The 21561-nt window shown below is 41.1% G+C and overlaps 1 protein-coding gene across 29 annotated transcripts in view; it reads left to right on the top strand.

Annotated features, from left to right (window-relative positions):
- MAGI1 (membrane associated guanylate kinase, WW and PDZ domain containing 1) overlaps window positions 1-19684 on the top strand; it is a 336815-nt gene extending 317131 nt beyond the window's left edge. For 9 of the 29 annotated variants that reach the window (XM_027640098.1, XM_027640082.1, XM_027640097.1 and 6 more), the window contains 7 exons: window positions 1915-2208; window positions 5417-5620; window positions 10487-10577; window positions 10699-10762; window positions 11774-11920; window positions 13035-13173; window positions 16829-19684. In XM_027640098.1, coding sequence (XP_027495899.1) covers window positions 1915-2208; window positions 5417-5620; window positions 10487-10577; window positions 10699-10762; window positions 11774-11920; window positions 13035-13173; window positions 16829-17529 — 1640 coding nt within the window. In that variant the 3' untranslated portion in view covers window positions 17530-19684. Of the gene's footprint in view, window positions 1-1914; window positions 2209-5416; window positions 5621-10486; window positions 10578-10698; window positions 10763-11773; window positions 11921-13034; window positions 13174-13279; window positions 15050-15156; window positions 15246-16828 lie in introns of those variants that run through there. The other 20 variants (XM_027640106.1, XM_027640108.1, XM_027640107.1 and 17 more) reach the window with 11 other exon arrangements.
- Window positions 19685-21561: the final 1877 nt, after the last annotated feature.

Raw genomic sequence — 21561 nt, 5'->3', positions numbered from 1 at the left:
GGAAGGGCAGCTAAATTTTGGTATTGTTTTTGTGCATAGATTTTTTATTCAGTTTTACAGCCTCCAGGCTGGAAATTACCGTGAAATATTTAGATGCATGAGATCTCTCTTGATATTTCATTCAGAGGCATGTTACTCCAGACCGAGCTATTTCTGAATCATTTCAAATGTGGACACTTACTCTAGGATGAATTATTCAGAATCCCTTCTTTCACCTTATATTTGCAAGCTTTTAAATTCTGTTATAACTTTGTAGAGAAGGTTGTTCCTGAATTTTGGTCCCTTGTTCCTCCTGTCATCTGTATGCCAGTAGAAAAAAGATTGTTCACCTAAATGGGTAGTCTCTGTCTTGAGATTCATGTAGGGGAAATTTTATACACCTGTATTCTTAATATGTAGAGTACTATATATTTAGTACATACTTTAAGTACAGACGGCACTTCTATCCAAGGATATTTTAAAGTCTTTTTTCTTTGGACTATGATTTTAGAGGATTAGATTTTGTTTGCTTTTTTTCTGTTGCTTTTAAGATCTTCAACTTAATTTTGATTCACCAAATTGGAGAAGTGACCTGATTAGTGGAGGCAGCCATTCAGCAGGGACAAGTGCAATATGCTGCTCTCAGCTGCACAAATGGGCTGCAGAGAACAGGCTGAGCAACACGAAGTGGAAGCTGTTGTGGGCCATGAGCTTTACGCTGAGGTTGGCTCAGGTGAAGGAAAACACTCTGCTGGGATGTAGGTAGGGGGGAACTCTCCTGATTTCCCAGCAGATGATGGCTTAGTGCAATATGGTCCAGCACTTCAAGAAAGACATGTTTGAGTTGGAGGGAGCCCAACTGGAGGGAGTCCAGAGGACCAGAGAGAATAAGGAGAGCTCTAGAAAACATGGTCTGCAAGGGAATACTGTGAACAAATTTGGATTCTTTAGCTTAAAGCAGAGAAGGGGGAGGAGGTATTGTACTCCTCAAGACTATAAGAGGCTACTGCAAAGAGGAAGGGAATAATATGTTCTCCATATGCCTGTTAGATAGCACTAGAAATAATAGCCTTATGTTGCAGCAGGGAAGATTTAAGTCCGATATTGCAACCAATAGATTGCCTGGGGAGATATTTAACAGCTGATTAGACAAACATCTGTCAGGACTGACACTAAGTATAGTTGGCCCTCACTCAAGCAGAGTTTGGACTAAGCAATTTTTTGAGACTTCTTCAAGCCTTGTGGTAGCTGATTAGATTTTAAACTACTACCCCTTCCAATTTCAATTGCTGTTGAACACTTGTTTAATGCTAATGTTAACAATGTTTAGTGGTTTCCCTGTCTGTGCCAGTTGCTGATAGTTGCTGGTTCTTCTGTCCAGAATAGTTTGCTTCACAGGTTGTTTTGCTAGTGTAGGGGATTGTTATTACTTATGATCGCATTAATCAAAGGCAATCAGTGCTACCTAACTGATAACACTGAGTTTAAAAATACACAGGTGTTGTGATGGATGTGTGATATTACTGTCTCTCCTCGTTTCTTGTGCACGTATATACAGTTGTACATATATAACTGAAGTGGGGATGTGACAGCTCAAGGAGGCACCTTTCAACTAATGTACTCTAGATTTAAAATGCCACCAAGCACCCAAGCACGCAACACTCCACTGGTTTAACCATACTGCTGCTGCAGTTTGGCAGTGAAAGGCTTTGACTGCATAACCATGCACAGAAGAGGGTGAGCATGTGTGGTCAGTGCCATCACTGAAGCTATTGGTTGTGACATCCAAAAGGATACAGAGCCCTTGGTCATTATGGCCGTGATCTTTAGATTAAAGCAGGTGATTTTCTCCTGCCTTTTTCCTCAATAGAGATCTCTTTTCAAGCACTAAATGGTGCAACCTGCTCAAACAATCTTTTTTCCCTTCCTCCCCAGTTCCCAAGGCAGAGAATGAAGTCCCATCCCCGGCCTCTTCCCACCACAGCAGCAACCAGCCGGCCTCGCTGACGGAGGAGAAGCGAACGCCACAGGGCAGCCAGAACTCCCTCAACACCGTCAGCTCGGGCAGCGGCAGCACCAGTGGCATCGGCAGCGGTGGTGGCGGGGGCAGTGGCGTTGTCAGCACCGTGGTCCAGCCCTACGATGTGGAAATCCGCCGTGGCGAGAACGAGGGCTTCGGCTTCGTCATCGTCTCGTCCGTGAGCAGGCCCGAGGCGGGGACGACGTTCGGTGAGTCGTGGAGTTTTTTAAATGCGCCTCAAATGAGACGCAGGTTTGAGCACTGCAGCACAAGGAGGCGAGTGGGGATCTGTTTAATTAAAAGTCGTGAGCGTGCCCCAATTTATGTAATTAATAGCTTAATCGGAGGCAAAGACTTGGTAGGTGTTTGCCTCCTGGGTTTTGTTCAGCACTGAGTCGAGAGAAGCAAAATGAGAAATCCCAACCTGAAGAGCAAAAATTGCCACCAATGGCAGTTGCTGATGGTCGCTTTCTGGGAGAGCCTTTCTGGGGTTTGCTCTCAGAGGAGCTGCTGGGGATCCTCCCAGTGATGCTGTTTGCTAGTGCAGAAATGGAGCAGGTGGAATGAAATATGTCTCCTAATGGTGGAATTGAGCCAGTTGATTTAAAAGCAGTAATGCTTAAACTGATTAACTTCTCTTTGGCAATCAGGGTTATTCTGATCCTCATTATGGAGTGAACCTGCTGATAGATGGAAAGTTTTAATTAATAGTGCTTACTGGTAATACATAAAATGCAGAATACTGTTAAAAAAACAGGATGTTTTTTTGACCCATTTCACCTCTTCCCAAATCCATTTCTTCAGAGTAGGGTGAAATGAAGTATATGCAACGTCACATATAATGTCCTGCCCTAATAGAGAGTGGTCGTGGTTTCTGTTTGAAGACAGTCTTTCTGCCAGGCAGACACCCATTTCCAGGTGTTGCTGCAAAGGAGGTGTGTGTAAACTGGTTTTGCAAGTATGCCCAGAACTGCCTGTTCTTGAGCAGGAGTGTCATTGCAAGGAGGAAAGCAGTCAGAGATGCTATTTTCTTCCCTTTCCATCTCCTCCAAAAGGGCCAGAGACAGCATCCACTTGGACTTTGTAGTGGAAAAAGGTATTCCCTCTCTGTTAATCTGTGGCAGATGTTAGGGATGGAGGGGGAGAGGAAAAGGCAGAGCACGTACCTTGGCCTTCTTCACACTACCTCTCACAGCAGGGTTGTGGTTTGCAGACAAAATGTATTGGAGGCTCCCTGTAAAGCTTGAGGGTTCCTGGGGCACACAGGTGCAAGAAGTGGCCTTTCCCTCTTTATCCTGGGCTTTTTTTTGGAGATTTCTTGCCCATCAGTAATGCCCTTACTTACATCAAGGGAGCATCACCTCCTTTGCTGGTATTGATGTAGAACAGGCCATTTCTAACACTGTTGTTAGCTGTTATGACAGGAGAGATTTCAAGGGGGAAATATCTAGTAGAAAGCTGGTGCATCGAGTTCTGTCAGTTCTCAGACTCCAGGCTGCTTCACGCTGTCCTTGCTGCTGGAAACTGCTCTTGAAAATAGGAGTTTAGGTGCCAGAACACAATGGTGTAATATAATACAGATTAAACTGAACTCGGTCTAAACCAGAGGGAGTGCTTTTATCTTCTGAATGTATTTGCAAACGTGTCTAAATAACTTTTACTGTATGAAGACTATGCTCTAACTCTTTTCTGCAGAGAAGCCTTGACCTGAGGTTGTAAAGAGTTGCGTTTGCTTTAGCCCAAGATACTCGCTAACTGGAAGTTTTCTGTGCAGGGGCTCCTCATGGAGATCTGTTGATCTGTGACTGTTTTTCCTTTAATTTTTTTCAAGTATTATATTCAGCTTTTTCCTAATACTCTGCATGAGATGTGTTCCCTCTGCTGTCTGGTGCTTGCCCTGGACCTGCTTTGTGGTTTTTTTCTTTCATATGTAGTATTTAGAGATGGGCCAAACTGGTTCTAAAACCCACCTTGGTCACTTTGGTGTGGGCTCTGTCATCTGTGTTCAGTGGGTTGGATAGAGTCATACCCTCAAAACAGCCTTTAAACTGGATAGGGCTTTGTATTACCAGAAAGAGAAACTTTCTAACATCATAGTAAAAGAAGAAAAAAGAAATCTCCCTGATGTTTGCAACTAATATTAATGCTTTCTGCCAGTTTTCATCGCATCTCCCAACCTCACATATCCATGTCTTGGCCTTTTCTTCTTTATAGTCTTTCTAGTGTTGTCATGTGTGGAGCAGTGTATATCTCTAAAACTACTAATCAAGTAAAGACTATAGCAGAGATGGGAAAGTGCATCTTGAGGGTGAATGTATTGTGGATGCAAAGTATGAGGTGACCGCTCTGTACCTCATGGTTTCAATCACGTGCTGCGTGCCTAAGGACCTCTTGCCCACATAGAGGAGCCATACAAAAACCCAATGGATTTTTCTCAGTGATGTTGTGTATCCTCTTTGTCCCAATTCTGCATGTTATGGACGACCCTGTGTTTTTGGAACAAACAGTTGCGTGGAACAGGAGGAGAATTTTGTCTCCAAAACACATTCATCCTAAAGTGCTCTTGCTCTGTGTGTCAGACATCGCCATGGTTTTGTGTGTGGTTTTAGAGGTATTTAAATGAGAAAGTCCTTATTCCTTACCTGTTCCCACCCTGGTGCCAAATAAGGTCATAAAAGCAGAAGGGTTAACAGAGGCTGAGGTGAACGCCTGCACCAAACAGGTTACCTTTGTCAGTCTTGGCCCATCTGTAGTGGTCCTGTGCCTTCCCCTGGTAGTACCTTTATTCATGATGGAAGAAAAACGTTTCATGTTGCTTCCCCGTGCAGCGCTGATAGAGTGGGTCTGTGTGGTAGAAAGGGAGCCGCGCTCCCTCCTAGGCCTAGAACAATTTTATCTTTCTAAACTGAGAAAGAACAAAACATTGGCAGCACCTTGAAGAGCCATTGGCTTAGAGAAGGACCAGAGAGGCTGACACCAATATAATCTTGGAGAAGGAAGGCTTAGTTTTCTACAAAGAGTTTCAATCTTTTTCTTCAAAAATAAAATCAGATTTGGGTTATGATGGGGCTGCTAAGTGCAGTTATTGTCAATAAAAATCTCAGTAAAAATCTCACAATTTATTAACAGAAGTCCAGGTGGGGGGCGAGTTTTGAGTGATTAACAAAACACCTTTTTGTGGAAAAAGTAAAGCTTTGTACACTCATACTAGTTGATTGCCAATGTTTTGAACACTGGCAGCAAAGCTATCCTATAATAACTTTTGCTTGATGCATTAATTAATTAACCCTTAACCTTCTCTTTCCCTTTTCAACCCTTTTTCTCCTTTTCCCCTTCACCATATTCCCACGTATGTAAACAATTAAAAACCAAACCAAAAACAAAAACAAAAAAACAACCCCCAAACCAATACAAAAGCGGGAAATGCATGTGTGGCCATGCCTCACAAAATAGGTCGGATAATTGAAGGGAGTCCTGCCGACCGCTGTGGGAAGCTGAAAGTAGGCGACCGGATCTTGGCCGTCAATGGGTGCTCCATCACCAACAAGTCGCATTCAGACATCGTCAACCTCATTAAGGAAGCGGGAAACACCGTCACCCTGCGCATCATTCCAGGAGATGGTAAAGTATATGTTTCCTGCTGTCTTATCTGACCCTCTTGTTGGTCTTTGTTCCTGGGCTTTTTTGTGTCAGTTGGAGCTGCAAAGTCATGGAGGACTCAATTCCCACTCCCACTTTGGGAGGTAGCGGTGAGGGAGGTTGTGAGCCCTTCATAGCTTTATTTTTTGTTCCTTTTTATAGAAATAGATGGTTTTAAACAGGGAGGTGCTGATTCGACATTAAAAAAATAATAATCCATTCTATGTATCACCTTAAAATGATCTGCCATGAGTTTGATACATGACTTGGTACACTTTGATTTCATCCTTAGGTTTTAATAATGCAGCTTTAGAATATTTGGGAGTTGCTTGTTAGCATGTGGGATTCCTGAAGCTTTGTATAGACACAAGCAGGCTATAGACTAAAGAGATAACAGAAGGGGATAAACACTTTGACATGTTTGAAAAGCAGATTTGTTTTTATTCTCAGTAAGTTGCTTTGGGAGCAAGCTCAATACATTTTTAAATGACTGTTTAAATGGTGGTGGCTCTGGAGCTGCTGTGAGCCTGCAGCTGATCACTGTAAGAGTTACCCTAGATAGGATCTCACTGTTTCAGAGCAGAGGGAATATGCAGGATCCCTAATAATAAGGAGATACTTGGTACTGGTTTCAGGTCAGTGAAGTATTTAATAAAAATAAGGATCTGTGTTATATATCAGTTTCATTACATTGATGCCTAGCTTGACCCTGAATAGGAACAGAGCAGAAACCTTGTAAAATATCTGCAGCAGAACTAAAATTGCTGTGGTTCTAAATTCTGACTATTTATTTATTGTCCTGCTCTGCCATGGATGGGTTCATGGTGAGAGCTTGTTAGGCAGAAACCTTTTAACGTGTCTCTCCTTTTAAGTTAAATCCATGGGTAAAAGATTTGATGACTCAGATACAGTGCTAACAAGCATTCCTTAGAGTTGTACAGGACATTATTTGCATTTAAATGTGGAGAAAGTGTGATTAAATTTGAAAGAAACCCAGAGGAAGTATAGCTGAAATGAACCTAGTACCTGAAAAAAGAATGAAGACGTTTGATGATGTGATTTCCAGTGAGAAGCACTGGGTAGTTACTAACTCTTAAACTTTCTGATCTGAAACATGGATTTGGTTACCCCACAGAGCATGATTATGCTGTGTTTTGTTATAGGATAAAAATAGACTGGGATGAGAAATGATCTGGTTATAAATTGTTTCTGTTTAGGATGATATGTTTTGCACAAAGGCTTTATTTTCCTACTGTCTAGTAGGTACCAGGTCAAATGGTATATGATCCTCTGCTACTTGCAGCAAATTAGGTGTTCATGAATAATAAAACGGCTGTGAATCAGGCTAACATCAGAGCTGGCCTGCGCATGCCTGCTTTGGGAGATAAACTGAGAGAAGAATTGTTCATTACCTGTATTTTAGTATCTCATAAAAATCAAGGAAGGTGAATCTTTAAATAAATGGAGAGCTTGTTTTTTTTAAAGGCAAAACCACCTGAGAAATAAACAACTTCTGAATGGTTTAAAAATTTTTTAAGAAGAACATATCTTCCTGATACGAATGCTCAGCCAGTCTTGTTCATGCAATTATGTGTCCCAGATATCATGTAAATCGCTTAGGTTAGGGAAACACGTACCTGGGACTGACATCACATGTTTCTAGAGAAGGTGGAAAGGTGTTCCCTAGGGAAGGAGTCGACTCTACTCTCATAGCAATGCAAACTTCAAGTCTTTTTATTTACTGTCACTTTGAAATTCCTAGTCAGATCGCCAGCTTTGCATAGTATTACCTGCATTTAATTTCCGAAAGCCACTAAGACCCAACACTCTGAAAATTGCTGAGAGGTTTGATCTAAGCCCCCATGAGATACAAAAAATTGGTCTCAGTGTTGTTTTCTTTTTGATGTCTTTGTGTGCTTTTCTTGATTTGTTGTTTTCTTTGTGTTGACTTTTGAGTGCTTTTTTTGGCAAATATAAATGGTCTGTGTGCTTCAAGGAGGGGGGAGCATAAATCAGAAGCCACTTGTCAGATAAACATGAAACTAAGGCACATCACAAGACTCTCAATAAACTCACACTGCTAATCTCTTCTAACATTATTAAAAACACCAAGAATTTTTGCTTTGGAATAAGTTTTGCACAAATTAATTGCTACAGACCACTGCAGGATTACATTTGCCATGAAATTATGATGCTTTAACACGCTTCCAGCTGATGCAAGGATACAGAATGCTGGGAAAGAACAAACTTAGATTAGACATTTAATTGGTGACTGTTTTAGGGCAGAGCAGGGCAAGGAATCAATGAAATATGTAGATTTTAGAACATGCAGTCGTAATTGCACTAAAGATCATTTTTGCTATGTTCTGCTCCGGTTTTGCATGGTGGTTGGAATGCATCCTGAACCAGTGTCTAAAAAACTAGCAAAATTATGCACAACTCCTGACTCATGGGATAGGGTGGGCTAAAGATAGATGCAGTGCAGTGGTGTGAAGATACATCTGTACCAAAGATGTGTTGTTGCTCTGCTTGGTATTACTAGTGTGACCTAGTAAAGGGTAGGAATCTTGCATTCTCTTTGAAGCCCATCTTCATCTGATCTCCAAATATTTGTGGATGATTCCAGAGGCTTTTGTTCTGGATGAATATAGAACACTTAACTGTGTTTTGGGGCCTTCTTCTGTTTGAGTCAGATTTTAACATCAAGGCATCTTTACAAAATAAACAGAATTATTTCTTAACATTCAACAGTGTAACCACCCGTAGGGATGCCTCTTTCTCACACAAGCCAGCTGTCAGTGGCAAAGCATCACAAGGGTATGTTTTGCTCATGCCTAACCTGAGAGGTGCAGGCAGACCCAGGAGCCTCTCTTGCTGCCTGAACTACTGGACACAAGCCAGCTCTGGTCTGGAAGATGTTACAGCTCCATATGCTGAGGATTTGGGCATGTTAACTTGGGCACAGTACTGCAGGCAAAGGAGCTGTGTTCTTGTTGCACCCATCTGTTTAAGTGGTTCTTTTTCTCTTTCCCCTTTCCTTGAGTTTCCCTTGACATGCAAGTAGCTACAGAAAGGAAAAACCTTCTCCTTATCTAGATTTCTCCGTAATTAGAATAAATCCATGAAGTAAATTAAGCTCCCAGGACCAAGTAAGCCCATGACCACCAACTCTCCTTAATTCAGGCAAAACCCCTCCCATTGCTGCAGTTTTTTATTACAGCTGGACTCTGTTTAGTAATGGCAGATTTCTCCATAGTCAGTACAATGAATTACCAGATGCTTAAGAGGCAAACAAGGGCAGGGTAGAAGACCTTGTAATTTTATGTTGGAGAGCCAGATGTTTCCATCCAGTTTTTGTCACTGTTGCCCTAGTGATTGTGCATTCAGTTTAGATTTTGATCTTAAAAAGTGGATCATGGTCAGTATTTCGTAGTAACTTGTCACCTGTGGTTCTCTCTTGGTTACAAAGGGTATAGGCACAAAGTGGGGGGGTTTCCTGTGTGCAGAGCTGTTCCTCAAAGGAACAAGGGTCTGTCACTGTAATGGCTTTAGCTGGGAGTGCTGTGCCTGATGAGTGGGTGTTTCCATGGACTGCGTCCATCATTCTCCATATGCAACCAGCTGTTCAACATTTGTGTGGTTAAGCATGTACCTACCACCAAGGCTTCCTCTGAATTCAAACTCCCATGGGAGGGAAAGGGTGTTTTCAGGACTACTGACTTCTGGAGCAGTTCAGCATTTGAAACTCCTCAGTACTAATTTCAGTTCAGAATTGATACAATATGTAGTTCTGGAAAATGTGTTGAGTTCAATATACAAGAGTTCCAGGTCTTTCCTCCAAAAGCGTGTTGCTAATATTTGGCTATTGGCATTGATGTGTCCTTAATTTTAGGCAGAATTCTGAATGAGTTTGGACTTAACTCTGGTGTTAGTGAAGTCTGTGATACAGCCCCAGAATGACAGGGGGAACATTTTGCCCTGCCATGCTGTGAGGGACACCTAGGTAACCACTTTTCAGTTGTGTCTACAGCAACTCCCATCCCAGTTGTAGGAAGAAGGAGAGAGGACCTCTCCTTGAAGCACCTCCTGCTGTGCATAGAGAAACATGGCATTTGCACAGACTGATGTTGAGCTGAGAGCCTTTTACTGTGGCTGAAATTGAGTTTAGGAGTTACTCCCGCTCTCTATATTCTCTCCTTACGTCCTTTTGTAAGTGGTACCCAGAGCTGCTGATGTATTTGGTGCAGGTAGTTCCACGTCCCTGTGTGCAGCTTTCAGTGCTCAGGCAGTACTGGGTTGTATTTCAAAGATAGATTTCAGTAAGTTTGGGGTTTAGCCACATTCAGTATCACCTTGTGAGGTATTAAATGAAAGCCACATCTCAATTCTACTGAAGATTGCAGTTTCTGATGGAGGAAGGGACTGATAAGCTTATAATCTCTGGAATAGTTATAACTACTGTAAAATTCATCTAGCCAACCTACCATATTTAGAGACTTTAGTGATTGGAATTCATGTCATTAGATAACAGACAAAACATTGTTCAACCTTTCCTCTATAAGTCAGTCTTCATTCTGAGTGTGTCTAAAGGTCAGAGGGGTTTCCAATTCAGATTTCCTAATTTTTTTTAATTTTAATTTTTTTTTTTTCATTTCTCAAATGAGTGTACAGTTTCATACACATAATTACTCTGTTAATTTGGGGAATTGAGCAATTTGAGCCCATTTGAAGTTCTTTAGAAACAACATAATGATGATTTCCAGTGAAATGCCTTTGCATAACTTCTTTTTCTTTCAGTGAATAGCCAATGGTCTTCCCTCATAATGGAAAACAAAATCTATTTTGCAGAATCCTCCAATGCTACTTTATTGACCAATGCAGAAAAAATTGCTACAATCACAACCACACATACTCCTCAGCAAATACCACAGGAGACCAGGTCAGATTGTTTTCCTTGAGGAGGGCATTTTGACATGCTCTCTCTTTGGTTACTCCTTGATCACCTTCACATCCCATGAGCTGTATTTTTCTTCTCTCCCTCTTTCTCTCATTCATTACAGCAGGAACAACACCAAACCAAAGCAGGAATCCCAGTTTGATTTCAAACCACCCCAAGCAGCACAGGTAAGGAGCACCTCTCTAATTGTTTTGTTTACCACAGACTGTTGTTTCCAATCTGCTTGAGGGCTGGCTGTGTTCAAATATTTCCCTTGGAAATTCCTACTGAGAAGCTGTTCTCCCACAGTCTGTTTATTCAAAAAAAAAGAGGAATTTTCTGATTAGTTTCTTAATATGTGTTGCTGTTGTTTCAGCTGAGAAACATTTCCAACAAATTCTCATCAAGACTTTGAGGAAGAAAAAATAAAGGAAAAAAGCTGACATTTTTAGGGCAGTAATAATTTATGTGTTTGTTTATTGAATTGTATATTGGGAGGGCCTCTCCAGAAAGTATTGTTGCGTGCAAATGATAAATTCAGAGGACAAAAAAGAGGAAAACTTAATAAGGGGCAATGGCTGGAGTGTTCCAGCTCGCGCAGATGGCATCTTATTAGAGAGATTATCTGTCTCACTGTTAACTTTCCTTGCCACTGGCCATCCCAGAAGTAAGCTCTTCTATTAGGGGCTTCAGAACATCCCCATAATAGCATTTGTGGAAAACAATGCCCAGGCTTCTGAGCTTCTTGCAAAGGAATAGATGATGTGGTAACAAAAAGGAAAAGCCAGCACACACTCACCCCAAGTTCCATTAGACATTTCACTGAAGCCTGGCACTAGAAGTAAGGTTGTCCTCACCCTCTGTGCAGTTGGTAGAATGCTAACCACCCTCCAGAAAAAGACCTTTCTGCCCTGGACACAGGAGGTGTTGTATAAAAAAAGTGCCCAAAAATGCACCATGGGATATGGCCAAGCCCATTCATTCCAAAAGCCCTTCACAGGCCACCACCAGAACTCCAAATTGCAGAGTGGAATCTGAGAAAGAAGCAAATCCTAATCTGTGTGTGAAAATTCAACTGATTTTCTATTTTTAATTATCAGTAACAAAAGTAATAATGTTCATTGTTGAATAATTTCAAAATGGGAGTAGAGCACTATTTGACTTCCTATTCAATTGGGCGTTTGTTTTCTTCTCTCCAGCAGGACCAAGACTTCTACACTGTTGAGCTGGAAAGAGGAGCCAAAGGTTTTGGCTTCAGCCTGCGAGGTGGCCGGGAGTATAATATGGATCTGTACGTGTTGCGGCTCGCTGAGGATGGTCCAGCTGAGAGATGTGGGAAAATGAGGGTATGCACAAACTGATTTTAAAATCACATTTCTTTGGAATTAGCTGAGTCCCCTGCCTCTCCCTTCTGCTGTGCCAGCTAAAAGGGAAATTAAATGTTAACTGAAAGTGGTTCCTATTTACTTCTGTCGCTGGCATCTGTCACTCTTTGTATGCAGTCTGTAGCAGTGTGTGTTCATTGGAAGACTTCACCCCCTTCTTCCAATCCTGCTTTCCAGATTCTAATACATAATCTGTCTTTTAAAGCCTAACAGGGATACTGTGATAGCCACAATCTTTGTCTGCTACTGGGCAGAGTAGGGACAGAGCATGTGTATGGCCCACAGGTTACAAAATTGCAATGTGGTTTTTGAATAGCATTAACTGTTAACTTCACATATCAGCTAAATTACAAATATTATAACAAGGGCGTATGTTACAAAAGGCCTACTAAAAAATTAAATTGGCACTCTTTGCTCCTCTGTTAGAGAATGCATTATAACTTTCCCGCATACATCTTTTTCTTCTCCAAATATGTCATGTGAAGGGCATTTGCAAAATTCTTTTGCTCGGGGTAGATCTGTGGGTCCAAAAATTTTCTGATGAAAATATGATGAAAAATCAGTGCTGCCCTTTGGAAGTCAGTGCTTTGACAACCTCTTCTAAGCCCTGTTTTCTTTCCTGATAAATGATTATATTTACGAAAGCGGCTTTGCTGGTTCATAGTAGTACCAATATCCAAGCAAGAAACAGACCTGAAAAAGCTCTGTGAACATCCCAGTTGTGCTAGACTGTGAAACAAACAACCACTTTGAAGACTTTACAAATAATCAAAACTAAGTAGAATAGCAACAATTCTAGCACTGCTCTTACTATTGAGCAATACAGTTTTGCAATGTGGTTTTGCAAAATAGCAATGAAATACTTTTATACCTCGAGTTTTCCCCATTACCTTCATGTGTTCCAGGCCCCTGCACACTGTTTTTTGTGGACTGTCACTAGAAGGAGTTGGGCTTATTTAGCTTCGCCTGGTGTATAGTTGTCCCACTTTTGCTGTGACTGTTGTCTTGTGATGTGCTGGAGGGGACCCTTGTGGGGACTTGGTTCTAATCTTAGACTCTTTCATTACATTGACAGATCGGTGATGAAATCTTAGAGATCAATGGAGAAACCACCAAGAACATGAAGCACGCTCGGGCCATCGAACTGATTAAAAATGGTGGCCGCAAGGTCCGCCTGTTTCTGAAACGTGGAGATGGCTCAGTCCCAGAATATGGTGGGTCAAACTATGAAAACATTCCTTTCTTCCCTGGCATCACTCCATGAATGATTTGTCTCAAGATCTGAAGCGGGAATTCTTTTTTATTTTCCTTTCTCACCAGTGTCTTACCAACCTTTGCAACATATAATTGCCTCGCTTGTGCTGAATTTTCTACACATTTCATCCTTTGCTTGCTTCCATGGACTTGGGGCACAGTGTAAGGCAAGATCATCAATAGCAGTATTTTTTGGTGATCAGAGAGGAAAACAAAACAAAACAAAAAACCCTATTGTCTTGTCCAGCCAAACAAGGAATGTCATTGAACTGTGCCAAACTCTTTCTCAGCGGCTGAATTGTTCTTTCAAATAGGTCTCTACTTCTAATCAATGCAAAAACTGGGATCCCAAGTTACTATTCTAAGCAGTGATTTTTTTTTTTTTTTGGTTAGGTTTTTCTCTTAGTTCCTGTCTGTATCCATAGACATGAATGCCGAGATGGCTTATGAGATTTTTGCCTTTCCTTAATATTTATGTAAATATTTATAAAGTTATTTAAGAAAAAGAAGGGAAAAAAAAAAGCTTTACTGCAAAAATATATTGATTTGGCCTCCTGAGCCCTTTTCTTCCCCCTTAAACAGTCTGCTGGTTTCAACTAGTTAATTTATAAGGTCTGAAAAGGTGAGGAGGTTATGAAAAGGTGCTCTCGTGTGTGTCTTGGGGGAAACAGTCAGTCCTTGTTTCTTGCTAAGAATTGCATTAGATTTCCTTTTCTTCCCCTGGAGGTTGGATTGCTGGGTGGCTTAACTTAGCACACTATTTAATATTATAATTATGTCTTATTTATTTGAGATAATTGTCAAATATTGTGCCCTCGATGGAGGGCTACTCCCAACCAAAGGTCTTTGAGGTTTCTATAGAAACTGATGATTGAAGGGATGTCCTTTATACTTTCCTCTCCTTATTTGGGTTATTTCTGTGTCAGTAAGTTCTGTGTTTATCATTCTCTCCATGTCCTAGCACCAGAAACAAAACCCTTCTGCACAATTTATGAACTAGATTTTCTTTTCATTTACTGTACCATGTTTGAGGGTTTCTGCTCAGTCTGCTCATTGCTTAACTTAAAATGACCAATTCAGAGTAAAACCAACAAACAATTGAAGTGTTTAACAATATGGAAGGGAAGTTGTGGGTTTACACTTCTGTAATATAAATAGCACACCAGAAAGTTCAATGATGGCACTGAAATTCTGTAATGTTCTTTCTACTTTTGTCTTTTCCTATGCTCCTTTGGATGTACAGTACTGTATCATATGCTAGACTGCATAAATACCCTGTAAATTAAGTGCTTCACTTCTCAAAGCATATGTCTGTTGCACTGAGGATGGAAATCCACCACCAATTTTCTTTTGGCTAATGCTAACCACTAAAAGTTTGTTCTCCAAGCAAGGATTTAATATACAGGGGTTGCACTACTGTAAAGAATATCCTTGTAACATTTGGGACTCCTTCCTCTCTTTGTTCTGTTCGCTGCAGTCGCAAATGGTTCCTCTAATAATGTTAAGTTCCAATATTTTTCTGACTCAATTGGAACGTGCTTCTCTATGAGGCTGTATATTTTTGTAATGAGTTTTGTACTTATTTTTAATGTTGTGGTCTCTGGTGGACTTTATTTTTCGTTGTTGTTTGATTGTTAATGTTTTTTCTATGACATTCTGTGTCACTGTTCCAGCTGTCTTTTAGAATGGATGCTCTCGTTGTCTGGGTTATTGAATCACCTCTTAGATGTCTCTTTATGTCACAATAATAACAACTGCTGTCTTTGCAGCCTTATATTTGGGTGAAGCCTAGACAATCTGACTGGAAAAATAAACTTTCTTTATTCTAAGATAAAATATGAAGATTTTTCTTTCTTTCATCTTTGTTATAGGGAATCTAAATTTTCTACTTTTCTCTTTCTCTTTCTCTCACTTTTCTTGGTGCTGGGCTCTTCCTTCCTCAGCGATGATACCTCCTAATATCGCTGCATGTATGAGAAATGACAAGCTCGGGGAGTCTTGCTTCTACCTTATGGGCCATAATCAAACTACGGTTTGTAGCTAAAATCAATATTAGGTGTTTTTGTGCTGTGGCCTAATTCCCTCACATTGCTTTCCGCTTCGCTATATTTTATATGTACAGCAATTCATCCCGAACACCCTGCGTCCCCTGAATTGTAAGTACACACACCACAGGACACGTTTAAGCCTCGCTTGTACCTTGTGTGATTAGCCAGGTCGCTGCAAGCCACGTGCTTACAGCCAAGGAAAAGCGGTGTGGTCCCCAGCTGCTGCCTGAAAATCCTAATAAGCAAAATTACCCACACGTGGGTCGCAACAGAGGGTTCACCTGGAAATCACAAAATTCACACGCACACACACCGACCCTCCCGAGCTCAGGAATGGAAATACCATCAAATGGGAGATGCTTGGCCTGATGGCAGGAGGAATGAGCACGTAGAGAGTTTGTCCTGGGGGAGGGAAGACAAAAAGGAGAAAAAGAGGAGGGAAAAAAAATCTGTCCCCACAAGTGTTTGTGAGGGTGTTCAGTCGTTGCCACCAGGACAGTCCACCTCGAGGTGGGTGTCTGGGTGTGAGCGGCAGGAAGTGGCTAAAGGCAGCCAAGCTGCCGTGCAGGAGTTACTTCTAAAAAGAAAAAAAATAAGCAAATATAAGCAGCACTTGCATTAAGGCAGCACAGCTACTTTAATGTTTTTTGTGTTTGTAATGAATCATTCATAAACATCCGTTACAAATGACAGCAGTAATTGTAGCTGAGCTGCAACGCAGGGCTGGGGTTTAGTTTGAGGGTTGTTTTTGTACTTCTGCTCTGCAGTTTGTCTCGCAGAAGTAGCTCAGCTCTATTTTACCTCAAATACTACATAAAAAATAATGAACTGGAGATTAGATTTGAATCAAAGCCATCGTACATGTTACAATATCTTTCCATTGCTTTGATATGAAAAAATCATAACTTCTGTCATCGTTGTTTGAATCATTGTGGCAAAACCAAAATCTACCCTAGGACTTTTCGTAACATGGTAGAACTAAGTGAGATTAAGTGACGTCTTAAATGAAATGGAAATTGTATTATTACAGTCTAATTCTCACACCTTCAAAATGTTATTTTACAAGGTGAAAACTTAATAATCAATTCTATTTTCTGTACATTTTCTGCTATTTGAACCACAGCCTCCCACACCTGGAAGGCAGTTCTTTGTAATGACTTAAAAGGCATAAATTTTTTCCTAAAGGCCCTCTTTATTGGAATCTATTTAAAAAACCAGCCAACAACCCGAACTATAATATTTTATTTTTTTTTCCACTGGAAAGAAAGTAGTGTAACTGAAACATTATGAATTGGGCTTGGGGAAAATGTAAAATGCCCCATGCCCAGAAGAGCATAAAGATGATATCAGCTTGGACCAAAACATGGCTAACGATCAGAGCAGCACCAGTACTAACCTGTAACTCTCCTTGTTCACAGTTAAATTAACAAAAGCTTGGGTTAGCCTTCGCTGACTGCCTTAACAGTTGTTTGTTTTTGTCACTAATGAAGTCTGAAGAGTGCTAAGTGGTGTCAGGGCGCCGCGGAAGGCATCGGGTACCAAACGCTTTGCTGTTATTTTCTTTCAGACCCCAGCAGTGACAGGAACAGTCCCGCCACAGGTTCACAAAATGTATCGGAAATGAAACCCGTGCCATCCGACCGACGGCAGCACCCATCATCGGAGTCCAGTTATCCACCAGACCTTCACAAATCATCACAACATGGGGACAAGCGGACTTACGTTAGAGACCTAAAAGGCAGCAGAGAGTTTAGCAGACATCCCAATGAACACCACACTTGGAATGGGACTTCTAAAACCAACGACCACGTGCCAGGCAGGAGGACGGAGAGGTCGCCGGAGAGGAGGCACGAGAGGCAGCCGGAGAGGGCAGTGGTGAACGGGCAGAAGAGGAGATCTCCCGAAAAGCGGAGGGAGGGGACAAGGAGTGCCGACAACACTTTGGAGAGGCGGGAGCGACACGAGAGGAGGAGAGACCTCTCCCCTGAGAAGCGCAGAGAGCGGTCGCCTGGCCGCCGGCGGCGGTCACTGGAGAGACTCACGGAGCCGAGGAGGTCACCCGAGCGGAGAAGAGAGAACTCCCTCGACCGGCGGGCCAAGTCCTCCGACCGGCGGAGGGAGAGGTCGCCCGACAGACGGCTCAGGGAGGAACGACTCGGCCACCGGGAGAGGGAAGAGCCCAGCTGGAAGCACGAACCGAGCCGCAGGCACCCGCCCGAGCAGCGCAGGCGGCCCTACAAAGAGTGCAGCACCGACCTCAGCATCTGAGGGGCTCCCCGGGGTCCCTGTCGCCTTCCCCACACCATGGGAGCAGAGCAGAGAGTGCGGGAGCTGAGACCATCTGGCTTTCGCAGACGAGGAGACATCCCCGGCACCTGCTGATCCTACAAACCTTTTATGCAGATGAAATCTTATAAAAAAAAAAGTGTTGTGCCTGATGTATAATATTAAAGAAAGTATTTTTCAGTGTATTCTTTTTTTTTTAATTACTTGCCAAATGTTGGTCCTAAAGGATTATAAAATTTTGTTTCTACATTCTTTGTAGATTTCTTAAAAATGAATTCCTTTATTGGGCTACTCTCCCCCCTCCCCATTATAGTAAGTGGGGGTAGCCGGTAATATAATATAGGCAAAGGATTTTATGACCAAGTTTGAATAATTTGATCCAGACTGTTCTCTAGTGACTCACTGCTACACTGTATGTAGAAAATTTTTTAAGGGTTGGGGGTGGGGAAGGAAGAAAATTGTTCATCTCAGTAGGAATGGAGCGCTCCTGCTGAAGGAATTAAAACAGAAAGACAAATGTTCCTAAAATTGCAAGAACTGTTTGAAGAGACTACTGTTTCAATGAAGGATATTTATAATAATAATAAATAATAAAAAAAATAAATACAAACCCACACAGCACAAGATGATTTACGATGAGGAATTTCTAGTTTGTTCCATGAACAGTTTATACTTTCAGGCCCCCTCGACAGAATGCACAGAGGCAGAAGGACTGGTCACCACCATGCCTGTGTCACACGCTGATATAGACTGTTGATCTCTCATTAGCCTCAGCAACACGTAATGATATGTCATTAAGGCAGCCGCTGCAGCCCTGCTCATCTTCTAGCTGTATATGGACAGCAACCCCAGCATGCGTGGTATTGTGTGTCTGCTTGGAAGCAAGGGAAGGGATCGGGATTCTGGGACAAGGCACAATGCGGTGGGAGCTCAGTCCTCCCTCTGGGAGTAGGTGTATTCCTTCTGCTCAGGCAAAAACCAGTGGGCTTTTCTTAATTTTGCCAAATTCCAAAAGCTCTCTCTTCTTATCACTCTGTATTTAGGGGTTTTTTTGTTTTGTTTTACTGGTTCATCCTTACTGTGACAAAAGGAGTGCACTTGCTGAAAAGAAAAAAAAAAAAAAAGAAAAAAGAAAAAAAATCAAATCACAGGCAAAAAGAGGCAATCAGTGGGACAACCTGGTTGTAGAAGCCTATCTGTACTGGTTGTATGCTGTAAATTTGAGTCTGAGAACAGCAGCAAAAGGGAAACCTGCAAGTTTCTAAGTTGTATTTTTAAATTTGCAAGTCGTGTGGTAAGTCTGCTGTAGCATTGGTATAAGATGTAATGGATTACTGCCTAGCTGAGCCAAAATGTTTGCCGTTACTGTTGGACCACTAAAGTAAACTGCTGCTTTTTACAGTGCATTGGTGTGTATGTGTATACTGACTCACATCCTCCATATGAACACAAAACCATTGCAAGTCTATCACTGTTGTTGCCATGGTACTGTAAAAACAAAACCAAGAAAGAAGATGGCCGATCATTGTGTGTACAGTTTAAATTGTAATTAATAGAGCCTGTTGGAAAAAAATACAAAACTGTTGCCTTTTTCTTGTATAAAAGAGGATTTATGACAAAATTTAGCTGTGAGGAATGTGATTAAGTGTTTATATTTCTGAAAATGGAACAAATTGATTCAGGGAATATATTTTAATGTAAACTGAATCAGGTATGTAAAGCGGTTTTAAAAGGGGAGACTGTGTAAGTAATTCTAAAGCTTTTGTTGGTTTGAATATCATTTCTTCCTTCATGGTGGGCCTGCTTATGTATTATTAAGCACTTGTATGCAGTCTATATTCTCCAGTCATCATTTCTTGCAACGTGCTATAGACATAATGCTCTTTCTGTGTTGATGAAAAGCAGTATGTGGGCCAATCTTTTTTATAAAACACTATGCATATATAAATACTACATTGTTCATAGCTTTATTTGACTTAATTGGGTTTATACATAACACTAGTATGAGTAGATGTGGACTTACCCAGTACGAGCTTCTTTCCTTGGAACAGACACTATGTATATGATGTAGCAACAAAGAAGGAGAAAGTCTGTGAATGCTATTTTTATTATCAAATAAAGTTTTCCATACAAAGCATGCATGCGAGTGTAGTGATAAAGGAGAACTACACCTTAATTCTACTTGCTCATCCCTTTCTAAATTAGTAAACTGCAGGTCACAGTTGCCAAGGGCCATCCATTAAAAATGTATTATTGATCCATTAAATATGTATTAATCATTTGACAAGCCTTAAAGCAAAGGTTCCCGGTTTTCCAGTATAAAGTTTCCTTCCCCAGAATAGTGAGAAACTAAAGTTTCAGGTGAGGCAGGGCTTGTAACTGTGTCTGAGGTTAATATCATTGATCCTTCATAGCACATCGGCACGTGTGGCCATGTAAAATCAAGACAAGGAGCAACTACTCAGTTGCTGTTGTTGAAATTGTTAGTGCCATATATATATTATGTGTGTGTGTGTGTGTGTTTATATGTGTGTGTTTTTATACGCATACATATAAATACACATCACCAAGACTCTATGTCTCCCATCTCTTAGTTCTTAAAATGTAGAAAGACTTTTAAGATTGAAAACCTGTTAATTTTACATAGATTTTAAAAATAACTTTTAAATCTTGTGTAGTTTATTAGGCTCCACTCATCTGTTTTCCTGATACTTCAGCCAGCCTGATGGGAGTCCAGGCAACTGAGGAGAGTCACCGGGGAATAATTTGTGTTTCCAGTCACAGCATTCTCAAAGGGATTTGTCTGGTGCAGCCTCAGTCCTGAGGGGTGTGGATGGGTCATAGCGTTTGGATATTTTCGGTGAGAAAATATCGCCGAGAAAGTGTTTGGGTATTTTAGGTTTGGATCTTTTATGATGTTCAATGCCTTTCTACCCTGAAATTATATTATAATGGTATACATTGGTTCTGCACTTGTGCCTTCTGCTGTTACTACTGTTTTTCCTCCCCTTTTTTGTGTTATAGCATAGTTGAAATAATCTCACAAAGCTGAGTAGATGAGTCTCAAGCTTTTGAAATGTGTCTTTGAAGTGTTGAATCTCAGCTAAAGAAGATATTACATAGATAATACCAAAATTACAGAAACATTTATTTAAAAAACACTGCAACTTGACAAAAAAAAAGAATAATATTCAAAATGCATTGTTGGTGGCATCCTTTCTGCTGCTTCCAAACCCCCTGGGAGCTGGAGCCTTGCTCTGAAGCATGAACATTGCAGGTCCATACTCGCTGGTACAGCCTTAGTCACTTTAATTAATTTCAGCCTTACTTTTGACCATAAAATATTTTTCAGAACTTCTAAAAATGAAAAGAAACCCTTTTTTTAGATTGTAACTTGGCTCCTGTTTTGTCAAACAACGTTCTACAACTATGAAGCTGCCAAAAAGATGAATTAGAGTGTGTTTCTGATGAAGAACTGAAACGTTTCTAAGTGGTAAGTGAAAAAGCTCTGTAAATTGATATTGTTAGGTTTTGATTTTGTTTTGGATTTGAGTTTTACACCTTTTTTTAAGAGTGTCATATGACCAGGTTCCTATGCTATCAGTATGCTCAGTCCTGTCATTTGGATTGATTAATACCTAGTTGTGAGCAGAAGGGCTGTTCAGCCAGCATGAAGAATCGTGTGGGGTTTGATCTCTTTGGTTAGAGTTACACATTGCTTCTAGGTTAACTGAGCTGTTTGCTGCCTTTATACACTTTTACTTAATTCACTCCCTCTTGAATATTCATTCCTTGGTATTGGAGCCAGTGTTTTATTCAACAGTGATCTTGTGTTAAATCCATCTGCTGTACTATGCTTGTTTTATCACTGGAGTAGTAAATATAGATACTGTTCTCCTCCTCACTTTGATACCTTTTGTTGCAACAGGCTTTCAGCTCTGTCTCTTGGCTGACTGTTCTGCTGAAGAACGTTACAAATGGTTCATAATATGTTCAGTGTATTTAGCTCTCATA

The sequence above is a fragment of the Corapipo altera genome, unplaced genomic scaffold (genome assembly GCF_003945725.1).
Source record: "Corapipo altera isolate COAL_440 unplaced genomic scaffold, ASM394572v1 55, whole genome shotgun sequence".
In the NCBI taxonomy this organism is placed as follows: Eukaryota; Metazoa; Chordata; class Aves; order Passeriformes; family Pipridae; genus Corapipo; species Corapipo altera.
This window is presented reverse-complemented; position numbering and strand designations above follow the sequence as displayed.